The following is a 15,730-nucleotide window of genomic DNA, read 5'->3' as shown; positions in this document are numbered from 1 at the left end:
GGTTGAATTACTGTCGACTTCTGTACATTCAAACAGACAAGAGGATTTAAAGGATGACTTAACTCTAATCTGAAGCAAATATTTCAGACAATCTTTTACACAAAAAAAAAGTTCTGTAACTTTCAGGAAATAAGTCAATCAATATTTCTTTCAAATTTTATTCCATGTTAATACCATAAATATACAAAACTCAAACTATTTCACATGCAACAAAGGCCAGACAAGAGTGCATTACGTTTTCTTTTTACATGTAATTGATAATGGGGATCAAATGTTCAACTTTACAAAATATACAAGTGTCCCTTTTTGAATAGGTTTCTTCTCTGATTCAGTGAAATAACATGGTCACGGGTCAAAAAAAGTGATGTGTCAGCAAACTTCAAATACATCGTTTATACTGCGGACCAACTTGCCCAAATACATCGAGAAATTACTCTCTGTGGCATGGCTTCATTTGACAACTTTTCAAAACTTTAGACACATGGGAATCATGTGGGTGTTTGTAGCAAAATAAAAGTAATATCTTAAAGTAAAATATGGCAAGGGAACACATCACTAACCAAGATTTAAAAACAAATCTATATGGACATTTGGTAGATTTCTCACAGCTTTTCTGCACAGAATAACACTTTAGGGCCTTTAATACCAATCCTACACATTCTCATCCATTCCAGCACATCTTGCAGGGTCAAGTTGCAAAGTCATTAAACACTCTTAAATCTAGCTGATGCTATGATCACGTCATTACAAAACCACACAAACATAACACATCATGTAAAATCAAACCAAACGAAATGGAAAATGCAAACAACTTAAATTACACCATAAATAAAAACGCTTGTCTTTTGCACTAAGTTCAACGTAAAACAAGAAAGTGCAATGAACTTAAAACAAAAATATTAACAAACAAAAACAATACTGTCGAGGCGTTGGCTGATTTCCTAACAAATCATTGATCGTCAACTTGGTTCTATTCACAAGATTATTTCATCCACTATAATGTTCGGTCCATACATTTGTAAAACCGGCATCACCAGTCATCGTGCACAGCTTCAGACGTTCACCACCACTACGAGGTGCTAAAGCGAGACAAATAACACACGTCCATATTTCTGTACAACTTAGTTCTGAATAACACTGTTATTATTGTATATACATTCATTCATTTAGTCATACCACTGAATCCTCTCTTACTAAATGTTCAATTTAGATATGAAACTTCTTATGCCAGAGGAAAAACAACTGGACTGACTGCTTTTGTCTTTAGAAAAGCAAATGGAGTGTTAGCTATGTTGTGGAGGTAAACACAGTATCAATGTTTAACTTTTTTATGTATGCAGGTTAATCTCTAGAAAAATCTAAACCAATGTCATCGTCAAAGAAAGGCTGTTCACTTCTCTCCGTCTTCCCTATGAATGTGTCTTTTTCCAAAAGAATAATCACAGCACAAGATTCATAGCAGCGTTAGTTTTAAACAGTGTGAAGTGCTACAAAAACAACTGAGATGAAGCCACACAGTAGTCTGTTAATGCCAAACCTAAAGTACATAAAGAAAAGTGGATATTTCTCATGTTTGTCCTTTTTTAGTTACACCTGGCCATGAAAGCATCTGACTGACCCTCTTTTGGGTTTGTGGTGAGAACTGGTGACCCTGCTGACCTGGGGGTTCAGTGTGTCTTCACTAATAGATCCAAACATCATCAATCAGTCAAACAGGGACATGCACTGACTTCACAGTTCACTTCATCAAATCTTATGAAGCTATCCCACTTTGGTGTTTGAAGTAGCTCACAAACAGGGAATATTTCAGAAATAAGTCACTGCTAAGGGCTGCAGGAAGGTCCTAGATAAAATAGTACTGAAATACTTTTACTAATATGAATTACCAGGAGTGTATTCATCTCAGAATAGAAGCACAGATGTAGGACAAGGATGATTAACCTTTCAGATCTAAATGAAAGAGTTCTCGTTAAGTGAAGTACACATTCACGCGCAGGCCCAGCCATACAAACACCCTCTGTACTTTCATTTTGTGACCAAGAAAACAGAACTATGTGCAAAACACCCTGATCATATTATCACTTTTCATTAATCTATACTGAATGTACCAGGCAGGAAGCTGTCTGGAGGTCATCACCATGACAAAAATAAGGTATACTAGAACTGCAACCTCTGCCTGACTTAGAAACACCTCAACGGGACAGGAGGACGGGGAAAGAGGAGCAAGTTATGAAATCCCACACACTCAGAGCACATCTTGAGTCTCTTTGTGGATGATTCAACTACTTGAGAGTTTTTACTAAAACTGGATCTTAAGTGAAGGTGGACAACTCTGGTTACTTTTTTTTTAGCAACGTGTGTAGGCCAATCTTAGAATAACAACATTCAGAAATAGAATTAATTTGATCTGAGAGCCTGCAAGGCCAGAGTTGTACACCTCCAACATTTGTGTGTGTGAGTGTATGCTTGTATTTGTGAGCATGTGTGCATGTATGTGGGCGCTTCTGTTTATGGCTGAGGTTTGAAGGCCCCACGAGCAGCATTGGTTGCAGCATTAGCTGCGGCGTTGGCGGCCGCGGTCTGGACGGTCTTGTTAGACATGACCCCAGTTGCAAACTCCTGCTGAGCCTTCTCAAAACTGGCCCCGGTGGTGCGATATAGTGCGTGCACCTGGAAAGAGCAGAAAAATATAAATAAGTTACGTTATACAAGTCAGGTAATATTAAATCTCCCGGCATGCCTTTGGAAGAATAACACAATACAGTTAGGCAGAGGTTTAACTTCCTGGCTCATCACAACACTGACATTTGTCTCAACATTAGTAGTGACGCACAGTATTCTGTTTATTCTTGTCACTTTTGCCTGCTTGCACTCACATTTCATAATGCAGTCAGCTTGTTAGTCAGATTGCATCTCCCCACTCTCTATTCAAACATTTATTTATAGTGTTGATAGCAATGGTGTTTAACTTATTTGTATATATTTTAACTTTATTATCATGGGCAGTCTCCAATAATGAGATGCTAGCTATTCAGGTAGAAACGCAGCCGGCGCTGATATGTATTTTGTGTGATTGTTACCCTTTTAAACATGATGAGTGATCCCACGGACAGCGCAGTGAACAGAGCTGAGATCAGCACCATGATGATGCCCACTGGGATGTTGATGTTCAGACCAGTTAAAGCTGCGATCCAACCACTACCAAAACAAAACAATAACAATTTAAGTAATCTTTAGCACTTACTCATAGAGTTACAGAATCAGTAAAGGCACAATTACTAACCATGTACCCCAGCCAGCGATGCCAATACTTTGTAAAACGTGAACGCCAAACTGACAGATATAGATGAAGAAGAAGACAAAGAAGCGGAATGAACTGTCACTCCTGTAGAGGACACAGAGAACAAGGTAGTAAGAGTGGGCTATTAAATAAAAAGAGGCATTGTTCATTAAACAGGAATTTATGTCTGAAGGTCTGGCTTTATTCATGTCTTAAAGGTAGGGTAGGTAAGAATGGAGAAACCAGCACAAGTAAGCTAGAATTTGAAAGTACACAAGAGATGGAGGCTGGCAGGCAGGTAGGCCATCCAATTGGCCTACCTGCCTGCCAATTGGTCGTGCTTTTTTACAGCGCCACCGCTTCCACAGATGAAATATTTGTATGTATTTATTCTCAAAGCTTTTAATTTATTCATTGCTATCGGGATGTTAAGAGCATTCCATGGAATATAACAAAAAGTTTTTCTGAAGTGAATTACCTACCCTACCTTTAACTTGGTACTTCATTATAGAGTTGGAAAAAAAGAAGAGGATAAAGAATGAGCATCAATAACCTCAAGAAGTAAGAGCATATTAAGGTCAAATAGCCACTGCTTTTTTCTATTTTTATTCATACTTGGATCACATACTGCTAAGCTTCATTTGCATACATCATGGCTGTGCACAGAGAACTCTTCTCTAATAATAATAATAATAATCTCAATGTTATTTTCCATGTATCTGCTTACCTAAAAGCCCCGTAAAGCGGTCTGTACCAGCAGACAAAGGAACAGGGAGTGAACAGCAGGAACCATAGCATGGCCAAGCCAAAATCTACACCGCGAGATGTATCCACACAGAACCAGGCCAGGCAGCCGAACATGTTCACAAAGAGCGTGCATGCATGGACTGGGAGAAAAACAACAAAATAAAAGACACAGTTAATCATAATTTATGCTCAGCATAATTACACATATTTTTGTTTTCTAATGTCCTTGTTGTTGATGTGCTCGTGTGTTTAATGTCCAAATTCAATGCAGTCTCACAATCCCATATATTGCATTGAAGAGAAGCCAAGTGTGATCACGGGTCACAGGTATAGGAGGCAATACAGCTCATTAGGGGTGTGTTGGGTGTTCCACTTACACATCCAAAGCTTGTACATGATCTTCACTGTCTTTTGGAACTCTACAGGAATGTCCACTGCAATGTCGTGGTAGAAACATGGACCAACAGGGAACTTCTCTGGCAGTGGAGGCCAGTTGTTCTTACGCCCTGTGTGGACAAAGGCAACAGTGTTTTAATGATAAGCAATGTAAAGAATAAGAGTTAGATGTTATACTATGAAGTATAATACTTTGAAGCAACATGTGTGTGTACAACGATAGAAACAAAATGTACAGTGTATAGTACAATCTGCAAATGAAAAAAATACATAGGAAACCTGTATTTTGCAATTTTTTGGTTAAATCTAAAGCATTGTGATTACGGCATATAAACTGAAATATGCAAACAAATATTAATGCATGAGTGTGAGTAAAATATTTGTCACTTTTTTTATTCGAAATCGCCTGGGTATTTTGATGCCTTAATTAGATTAGCAACCCTTCGTAGAAAACGGGGGGTTACGTATTGTAACCCTAGTTCTATCTCACACAGGCTCCACCCTCTACTGGACTCTATGGGTACTACTCTAATCAATGATATGCGAGCGTTCACACACTGAAGTTGTATAAACGTAGCCAGCCAATCAGGGCGAGCCTACCTGAATGCGCGTGCAGGCCCACAGTATATAAGGCGCTACGCCTCCTGACTGTCATCCTACACCCTCTTCAGCGAGCCTAGGAAAGACAGGGCCCCTAGGTAGAGGGCTCCGCCTGTGCTTGTTACAATATGTAACCAGGGGCAGCGGGTACTGTAGGCTAGGGAAGGCTAAGCCTTCCCAAATATTTTTGTCACAGCATCCTGGTAAAATACTGTACTACGAAGCCAGTTCAACAGACCCTGGATATGTTTGAGTTATCTTAACTAACCCTAACAAACGAGATCTCGCTAAGCGGTCCTACGACACTGGTTATCAACTCGGTAAATCAGGCCAGGGTTTCTCTCTCCAGCTGAGAGCGCGTTCACGTGAAAGGGGCGGGGTTAGCTACATTTGACCAATCACAAACAGGGACTAGTGTAGTGACAGCGCAGTGTCATACTTCATTAATGAAAAGTAAACTAATATTAAACAAACATGAACTTTAAACATCCATGACTTAAACATATAATCCAGGATACAAGCCCCATAGTTGCACCTTCAAGGTGAATGTAGAACAACTGGTTGAGTGTTTGAAAGCGTACAACAGTTTTATGATATCACTGCCCCATCTAAGACACGAGTAGATCTGACTTTAATTACATTTGAGTTGAGTGTTTCTTGAACTTAATGTGTTGCTTAAAATAATACTTCTGCATACAGTATGTGACACTGTAAGTGTTGCACGGCCAGTTACGGGTCAGCTGACTCAGATAAGGAAATATTGTGATATTATATGATCGATGATCTGATTGATCATGTGATATCAGTGTGATATGAATGATGATTGCGATACGTCGGCGTCTTCTCTGCAACGGCAGTTTAAACTGTGTTTCCTTTATCCTGTAATATGACTTGATAGATTAAAACTCTGCACACTGAGCTCGTTGGTCAGCAGGCGTTGCTTTCACTGAGTTGATCTCTTTTCTATAGTGTAGTGGCAATTTCTTATGTTACCTTATATGGTAAAACCAAATGCTTCTGAAAGCATTGTCTAACACTACTGTACCATTTCTTCATATTTGCTGTTTCATCTGTTTACTCTAATGAGGGTTATTATTCTCAAGCGCTTCAAGGCCACAGAGCTGATTTGGCAGACTATGTTGAAACTACTCCTCTTCACACAAAGTTTGAACTTCCATATTCTGATAACCATTATACTTTATACAGCTCAAGGACACAGGTGCCTAATAACAATATGAAACATCCGTGTGAAAGCAGATTTCTGAGGCGTTCCGCCATGCTACACAAAAACTCTGTCTGCCCGCCCTATCTTGTATATAAGCTTTGCTATTCGGTGACTATTGCGCACACTCCTGCAGACTACCCTGTACTCTGTGAGACTTGTGCCTTCGAGGCGCCTCGAATAAAGATCCAGAAAGACAACTCTGTTTGTTTCACCAGTTTATTGATTGATCATTCTAATTGTATATCTCCACAGTATTGACTAGGTCTAAGATTTCCATCACAATAGACGCTGGGGGCGGGCAGCGTCAGGTAAAAAAAAGTTATTTAGCCTTCCCAAACTTGAGCCTCACGTGCCGCCTATGATCGGCGCCTGCTATTAAGCCAGGGCACGAAGGACAGGCCCGGGGTCTCTAGAAGTGGCGACTCCATGAAGGTACGATAACTTCTTTCTTCTTCTTTCAAACGTTTTACTTTTCTCTGTCAGGTGTTGTCCTGCTCGCTGAAGAAAAAAGGATGACAGTCAGGAGGCGTAGCGCCTTATATACTGTGGACCTGCGCGCGCATTCAGGTAGGCTCGCCCTGATTGGCCGGCTACGTTTATACAACTTCAGTGTGTGAACGCTCGCGTATCATTGATGAGAGTAGTACCCATAGAGTCCAGTAGAGGGTGGAGCCTGTGTGAGATAGAACCTACTTTCCTTTTGTTTTACAACACAAGTTTTCTCTTCTCATTCATGACATCATGACATGACTACCGTGAGTCTTAAAGGTAACCCTAACATTAATGACAGAGGTATTTTGCATCAAAATCCAAGTATTATATATGCAATAATTCGCTTCAGAGAAAATGCCTAATAATGCTTTACCGTGAAGTTTAATTTTACATTTGCACTGTTGACACTGCCATTACTTAAACCCTAATAAATGTGAGTTTTGTTTCTATGACAACCATATATTGACAAACAAATCAGTGACTACACCAGGGCCTTTCTGAAAAGTTATGGTATATTCAACAAGTAGGGCTTATATCAGCTGAACGTAAAAAAAACATATAAAATACTCAATATACGTTCTATCCTCATTGATAAAAAAAAAGCCACTTTGTATGGACCCTCAGTCTAAAGAAACACAGTTTGATGTTTGTATTGAATGTAATATATGACTCACAGATATGCTGTAATCACAAATAGAAACAAAGGATGTTGTTGCTATGGTAACACATCCACTTTCTGAGTCTAAACATTGTCATTAACCAAGCTTTTATTGGGATGAGCCTTCAGACTGAGGTTGATGAGTTAGTAGTAGATAAACTGACTGACCTCCTCCGTGGGACTGGAGTTCTCTCTCCCGACGATCGAGCTCTGCCGCTTTCTTCTCCAGCACCTCCTGCCTTCTCAACAACTCCGCCTGAACACGTGCTTGGTCCTGACACAGAAATACTTGTTAAAGTGACTGTCCAACATCTGAGGAGGTATGATATCCAATCAGGTAAGTAGTTAAGGTATTTTTCCACTTAGGTAAGCTCAGGGGTTTGCTATTTTGAGAAGGAGGAACAAAGGGGTTATAATTGGAAAGGCAAGGTGTTATTGTGGTTCACGCTTTTTCTCAACCTATCTCTACATTTAAACAGCATGAGAAAAGCTGGGGAAAGTTCTGAATTCACACTAGTCAAGACAAAGACACAATTCTTAAGATGGTAGACAGTACCTCATTGCGCCGCTGTTGGGCCATCAGAGAACAGATGAAAGAATGACGGGAATTAAGAAATGTGAACCAGAAACTAAAAGATAAAGAGTGACTGTAAATATGCTATAAAACTGCAGGCGATTCAATACATAAACAAGTACCTGACTCTGTTGCTGTGAGTAGGCTGGCGGCTCCTCTGTGGGTTTCATGATGGCAGGTTGTGTGTTCTGCTGGGAAGGTACAGGAGTCGCTTTGGGAGCATTCCCAGGGGCCGCCTGTAAACCAGCATGGACTATTTTAATATATGTGCAACCTTAAGACAGACAGCAAATTTAAAGTGTAATTAGGCCACAGTCATTTTTTGTCACTTTGTAGCTGAAGGGAGAAGTAGGGTAGTGGATAAAATGAGGTTAATAAGCACAGAAACAACTGGTAATCATTTAGTAAAGCTGACCGTTTTGGCATCTGTGAAGGGATTATACTCCTCCAGACCACCAGGAGGGGCAGACCGGGTCACCTGAGTCACTGAGGGATCCTACAGGACAGAAAAGGGACCATGATGGGTACTACTACAACCAAAACGCTTATATATTGTAGTTTTTAGATGACTGCATAAACACTTGGTCCAGTAATTCACTTGTTCTTGTCAGTTATTAATGTTGTGTTGACAGCAGGTAAGGTGGAACCAGAGACTAAGGTTTAGATGCAACACAATACAAATAATAACCTAATAAACAATGTAAATTGGTCTTGATATTGCGGCCATTTAAGACTTTAGGAATGGGATCAGGAGGGGAACTGAGAAACACCAGGGACATGTTTGCTAGGGAGGACAGTCTTTGGTAGTGTCAGGTTGTGGTAATGTAAGGTTATGGTAGTGTAAGGTTATAGCAGTGTAAGGTTATGGTGGTGTAAGGTTATGGAAGTTTAAGGTGGTGCACCATGTGACATGAAGAGCCAACAGTTGACTGATTTTCATTCCAACCAAGACTCCACCCACTGGTTACCACACCTGCAGGGGAGGGACTTAACATTTAAATCACCCACTCAGGGGTGCTGTTAGGATGAAGAGCAGCAGACTGTCTTGGTTGAAGGTAAGATCAACTCAACTATAGCCGAAAGAAACAGCTTGTTGCCTCCATCTAGCCTACAATACAAAATAGCCTAGCCTTTTCTGTACGATCAGATATGTAAGATGTAGAGAAATTACCCTTTTATATTATGCCACAATAAGATGAGTAGGAAGTCAATGTTTTAGTCAATGTTGTGTGCGATGTTTATTTTTGAATTAGAGCACTGATGTGTTTTATATAGAACTCCAATAACACGTTTAAATGTCCAAGACCTGCGTGCCAGTGAGATTTGGATATAATTCTAAGCATACAATGCTCATAAGAGAGGTAACTATTCAGTTATCAAACTTATTTACCAAGCTAGCAGGTGACAGCAAGTGATCACTGACGGTGGGCATCTAGCTAGCTAACAGCATGTGTCTTTGTTCTTAGTTGCTATATACATTTATCGCAACGTTGATAACAAACATCCTCAGCAACAGATTGTTAGCTGAGCCTTTACTGCCTCGTTTACTAAGTGAGCTGCCATATACCGTGTCAGTGATGAGATGAATATTATGAATGAGGATTAGCTTGTTCTGCTTCCCAGGGAAAGCTCTAGCTAACTAGCTTGGACAGATAGCAGGGATGGTAACCTAAGACTGGCCTCATTGGGTTATGAAGCGTATGTAGGATAGCAGGCTAGATGGCTCAGTTGGCTACCTGAAAGGGATTGCTGAAGTCCGGGTCTGCGAACGGGTTGCTGTCAAAATCGGACATTGTACAGCCTTTCTAATAACTGTTTCCTGTGTGGAAGAGCCCCCCGGTTCTCCAGGTAAGGTTCAGTCTCTTGATTCGACTGCTCTCTCTGTTTGCCCGCTGTCTTTCTCCGCCTCCTGCTGATGGAGACCCCTTGCTAAGCAAGCTAGCCAGTAGCACAAAAATGGCAGGAGCGGATGCGTGATGAGCGTCAACTTCCTACGTCACTGCTTCAGCATCGCGGACAGCATGACGTCTTGACAGGTACAGAACATCCATGAACTGTGTATGGAAAGTAGGCCTACATCACAGTGAATTGTGTATAAGAATAATATGCCCTTTTGTCTCGCTGTCTTACATATAAAAATCATATTTATTATTAAAACTGAGGATTAGATTGGAATATATAGGCCTATATTGACTTGTCGGATACACACTTTCTCATTCAATCATGATTGTCATTTTTTGTAATTCTTCTTTAATTTTGGGACCCTATTGACGTCCTCCACTACCATCTCCCACCATCTGTGAGTGTTGCAGGCCCACCTATCCTGCCTCCAAGTTTACAACAAGTACAGTGCACAAAGCATTACATGGCATTTTCTTTATTCCCTCAGACACAAAAATCAATCAGGCCTCATTAGCTGGATTACTGCCTGGTCCCACAATTTGTTTGTTTGTTTGTTTGTGGTCATTTAAATAAACATGTCTTTGTTTAAGTTTAGGTTTAAAACACATGGCCCACCACAACCCATGGCCCACTTATGAAAGAACAACCTGATTATTTGGATCTGCTTTAGATCAAATCGTGATCACATTTCGATCGCATTACTGTACACTTTATTGGTTTACAATCTCTAGCTTCTGTAGACCTGACCCTCTGGCAGTTGCCTGCTTTCCCCAGTTTAATCCTGCCTTAATACAATATTTTAAAAATGTTTACCTTAAGTCACGGGTGTCCAAACTTTTTTCACTGAGGGCAACATATAGAGAAATATATGAAGCGCTGGGCCACTTAGAGCAGTGTTTCTCAAACTTTTTAATACCAAGGACCACTTACCAATAGAACAACACTCACAGACCATCTAACTCCACAAATATACCAAAACAAAAGGCCTGCTTACCACTCCAATAGTTTATAACAATTTACACCCTAATAATGACAGCTTAACTTCTCTATATCGCCTCGTTCACAAATTAAATTAACAATACAAATACAACTACAGATTATATAAGCATTCCGTTCAAATGCGATTTAAAATGCTCACAGGTTTTACACCTCTTATGAAATGTAGACTACATTTCAACAGACTTCATGCAATGCTTCATTGGATGCATAAATTAGATACTAATCTCTATCTCACTCCTAAAACATCTAAATTTACTTCCAGCATGGATAAATGTTCATAAAATACATCCATTGTTTGTTCTTTATGCTTCTTGAAATCCTAAAAACATTGTTTTTCTAGAACAGATCACAAATCGCCTGAAAATGGTACAAACAAGTGGCAACATGTGTGACGAAGGGGTTGCGCTGGGCTATACCATCCAATCGAAAGTGAAACTTAAATTATAAGTTACCAACTCAATAAAATGTAGATCAATTATGCTTGATACTTGAATATGCTTTAAGAAAGGAAAAAAAACAGCCTCCATCACAGCTGTCACTAGGGTTTTATTTATTTTGTTACAAAAATTGTTGGCAGCTCATTCCTTAATATAGAAACCTCAGATTGCTTACAATAAAGGGAAATATGAAGGGTCTATTTCAAGCTTGTTATGCAAATAAGTTATTTGGCTTTTTTTATGAAGTAAGATTTGTTAGAAAATGTTTTGAACTTTGACTAAATGTATTTGAAAAGTGGGCATCTTAATACATGAATACTACGGTGTGATTGAGTTTACATATATATTTAAGAACAAACATTTTTACGGGCCGCCGTTGGTCCCCGGGCCATAGTTTGGACACCCCTGCATTAAGTATTTCCAGTATTGTGTTACTGCATGTTTTCAGTCAAGCCCCAAATAAAAAAATAAAAAAATAAATGTTTTCACTGCACACACTGTATAGATTGAATGGCAGATCTCGCCCACATGGTATTTGAAGTTTCAAAAATAAAACAAGGTACATTTATACATGTATATGGTTGGTATTATTTGTATTACTGTCCATGCTTACTTTGTCACACAGTATTTGAGCTCCTGTAGGTCAAACTCCTCAGACATCACCTCCACCTGATGATTAAGTTAATGATGATAATGATGATAATGATGATGACGAGGATGATATATGGAAGTGTCTGCTGCCCAGTTGATCTCTTGCCTGTGAGAAAGAGCTGGAAAGGCGAACCCAGTGTTCTCATTTGATGATATGTAACACTGACCTCTTTCTCAGCAGCAATCCCAGACAATTGACTGAAAATCATTTTATTTAACTTGTCTCTATAAGAAGAATCGGACCACATTGGCTTTGGGCTTCTGTTAGTTGCCCAAAATGGCCACTTGGGGGAGCTATGATTCAATATGTCTGCTCAACCAGTTCTGCTAAATCCTTTCTCATTTGCCACCAATTTATTTTCATTCAAACAAAGGGTGACCATGTGAAGAACATCACATCAGTTGACAGCCTGTAAATGTGATTTAAACATTTAAGCACCATTTACCCAGATTAAGTTTCAATTGAAGAACAAATGCTATTAGGTGGAAATCGTACAGTGTGTGGTAAATGAAGGAGGTTAAATATTCCCTTTTATCGTTTGATTCCTATTGCTCATTTTCAAACAAAGGCACTGTGTTACTTTGGTTTTATGGTAGATAACATGTTATACCTTATAAACTGTGTTTTGATAATAATTTACTAATCACCTAATAACCCTAATGTGCATCTTATGGACTGCACCTAGATAATGTTTTGCAGTGATAAACACAAACTGGATTCATTACAATTCAACTCCTGTCCACAAACACACACAAAATGAGCATCAGTTCCTTCCCTAATCTTGTATTAATGGACCCAATCACAGACTCTATGAATAATCAATGGTCAGTGGTCTGCAACCACAGTGCTGAGACCTTGAGTGAAACTGAATTGTTCTAATAAGACACACACACACACACACACACACACACACACACACACACACACACACACACACACACACACAGACATATACACTCACACACACCTAGAGGCCCTAATAAGCACTAATGCACTGTGGGCTGAGAATACGTCACATGGTTTGTTTGCTGCAGAATGTGAAAGATAAACATGCTGTGCAACGTTTGTGTCTGTGTGTATTGTATATGTGTGTGTGGAGAAGAATAGCGTGAAAGCAGGGCGATGTCTGTCCTTGCCCACTCTCTCCTGCCTTTCTATGCTGCTTTCCACAGATGACTGTGAGGAAACAACCGCTTTGGCTAATAGCTGCAACATTAGTCTCTTAACCAGCTGGTCATGGCCATTTAGAAATGTTCATTAGGTCGCGGACCAGAGTGGATAGGTGTGATGGTTCACTCCCAGATGTTGACTGTAAGAGACAGAGAGAGGAGAGAGAGGCAGGCAGAAGGACAGACGGAGAGGAAGAGAGGCAATTTACTGGCCAACATGACGCCCAAGTGTTAAAAGCCACAGATGCAATTATCATATTGCCCTGAATAAGAACCTTGTGCATAATTAGATCCCATTAAGGTCTATGAGTGTTATTTTAGGGCCCTGAAAAGGTTGGATAAGCAGGACTTGATATTATGGGTTATTAATGCTGCGACATCTGCTGCCATTCTGGCAATAGGTTGATAGTTGTCTAAATGGGCAGGGAAGTCAGAATTGAAATTATGTTACAACCATAAAGTAAAATATAATATAGAATGCAATATTTTTCTATAAATATTTATATGGCACGGTATAGATATGGTTTAAAAATATGGCTTTATATATTTTGTGTGTGTATGCTTGGGAATTTTTTTTGTGCCTTCGACCAGTCGGAGCACATTTCACACCGCAGAGGGAAACTGCACGCTGTCTCCGGAAAAGCGATTGATTCTCCATTTCCATATTAATGAGCAGATTTGTTAAGAGCCTGCAGGAGTGGGAGAAAATAACAGGGTCTTCATAGGGCACGACATTTATAAATAAAGCTGATGCAGAGAAAAATGGAAATTAAACCTTTTAGTTTAATAAATTTGAGGCGTCCGCAGCAAAGCGAGCGATTTGCATTTCCATTTGTGGCCAAATAATGAGAGTGCGGGTCCATGATGAGCTCGCTGGTGCTGCTTTTGGGTCTCAAACAGTCAGACAATCACTCCAGCGTGCAGCCCTCCACATCAATGTCATTAGCTCAGGCCTGTTAACTTCCACTTGGCTTTCTAAGATGACTTGGTGAACTGCAGATTCCTATTGTCAGTGTGAAGAGGAATAGCAATATGCTCAAAGTAAAATGTATCTTCTTATGCATTTCCTGTATTTCCCAGCCTGGATGTGTCATTATCTTTTTTTCTTCTTGAATATTCAACATTCTATATATATTCAGATGTCATTTTAAAATGATCTTTTGTTGTTCTAAAACAACTCAGTCAGAAACTGTCTTTCGCTTTGCCGTAAACACTTGCACTTAGACACACGCAACGCGCAACTCTTACACACACTCGCACACACAAAGCTTCACTGATTGAATTTATTGGGGAATGGATGTTGACTAGACCACTCCACGTAGGCTAGATTGTTGTTGTTCCCAGATTGACAGACAGACCCAGAGCGGCTGATTGAAAGTGCCTTTTAGCTTGCTCTCACTGTATATTTGATTTAGCAAAATGGAAGGGGAGTCCAGTCTTCTCCCGGGATGCAAACAGTCCCTGTGTTTGTGTGTTTATGTGGGTGTGTTTGTGTGTGGTATGCGACTGGTGGATGCTTTAGTAAATGCTGCATAAAACATACGCCTTTCAGGTATTAATTGAATAATGCAAGCACTCCTCTTGTCAGCCATCAAGTGAGCCACTTTCTCAGTGGCCTCTGCTGCTCTCATGCCTGTGAATTGACTAGATTTATCCGTGTTGTTCCAGCCAATGGAGGCCATTTGTTCCAAATGTTTGACATAAACATGTAAAGAGCAGAGGCGTGCACTCATAAAACAAGCTTCTACAGAGTTGTTTTACAGCCCAAAGGGACCGATGGGGGGGCCTCTCAGCCTATCGAATCATGTGGAGCTCTTGCTGAGCCAACGGCGTGTTAAAGTTCTCTTTCAACCAATGATGTGATGAAAAGGAACAATTGCCACCATAAAGAAAGAAAGGGGGGCAAGAGGAGAGGGAGACGAAAGGAAAAGGAGCATGGAGGAGAGAGACAAAGTACTTTGGGAGGATGGAGAGTGCAGCGTTCTGCTAAATATGCATACTTATTTTCCATGCTTTTAATGGGACACATCTCATTGGGCGCCTTATGTCTGCTTCCAAACTATAAAAGATATTTTACACCTGCAGGAAATTCCCCATAATAAAGACAATATTGGCGTATGGAGTCCGCTGAATCTGCGCTATGCTTTCTAGTGCTGTCAAGACACCTATGGTATATGCTGTTTGAACTTAATACAACTCTTAACTTTTATTTTTGCACAGAAATGATATCAGGATATACTTTAATGTTGGTACTAGAAATCTTGTAGAGGTAGACATTTTACCTAGATGTTGTCTATATTACTTATGGATTAGACTCAGGTGTGTGTGCATGGGTTTGTGTGAGTGTGTGTATTGTGCACACTAATGTTCGATTTGCTGATTTAGCACCTCTCTAATTTTCCAGAGGGTAATATTTGCCATCTGTTTTTATTCTCTGGGTGAATATGTTTGTCTAAGGGATATCAATAATCAAAAACAAAGCCATGACTCTTTCACCTATCCCTCTGCTTCCCCCTCTCCATACAGTATCTCCAGCTGTCTCTCACACTAGAGTGCACACAGTCTGCATATTTCAACGTGCAATTTGTGAAAAGCAAAC

At 40.0% G+C, this 15,730-nt stretch overlaps 1 protein-coding gene across 3 annotated transcripts; it reads right to left on the bottom strand.

The window, feature by feature from the left end:
* Positions 1 to 140: 140 nt before the first annotated feature.
* LOC307042208 (secretory carrier-associated membrane protein 1-like) lies at positions 141 to 9,992 on the bottom strand. 3 transcript variants are annotated; one of them, XM_079685973.1, is made up of 10 exons: positions 9,709 to 9,984; positions 8,388 to 8,468; positions 8,095 to 8,208; positions 7,955 to 7,966; positions 7,567 to 7,672; positions 4,405 to 4,533; positions 4,008 to 4,167; positions 3,284 to 3,385; positions 3,081 to 3,198; positions 141 to 2,670 (listed from the first exon to the last, which is right to left on the bottom strand). In XM_079685973.1, exons 1-10 carry the CDS (start codon positions 9,763 to 9,765, stop codon positions 2,509 to 2,511), a joined length of 1,041 nt encoding a protein of 346 aa, XP_079542099.1. In that variant the 5' UTR covers positions 9,766 to 9,984; the 3' UTR covers positions 141 to 2,508. The 3 variants fall into 3 exon arrangements, with proteins under 3 accessions (XP_079542099.1, XP_079542101.1, XP_079542100.1); XM_079685975.1 differs by lacking the exon at positions 3,284 to 3,385 and having other exon boundaries at positions 9,709 to 9,992; XM_079685974.1 differs by lacking the exon at positions 7,955 to 7,966 and having other exon boundaries at positions 9,709 to 9,980.
* Between the last annotated feature and the right edge of the window lie 5,738 nt (positions 9,993 to 15,730).

Source organism: Notothenia rossii (assembly GCF_949606895.1).
Source record: "Notothenia rossii genome assembly, chromosome: 6".
NCBI lineage: Eukaryota > Metazoa > Chordata > Actinopteri > Perciformes > Nototheniidae > Notothenia > Notothenia rossii.
This window is presented reverse-complemented; position numbering and strand designations above follow the sequence as displayed.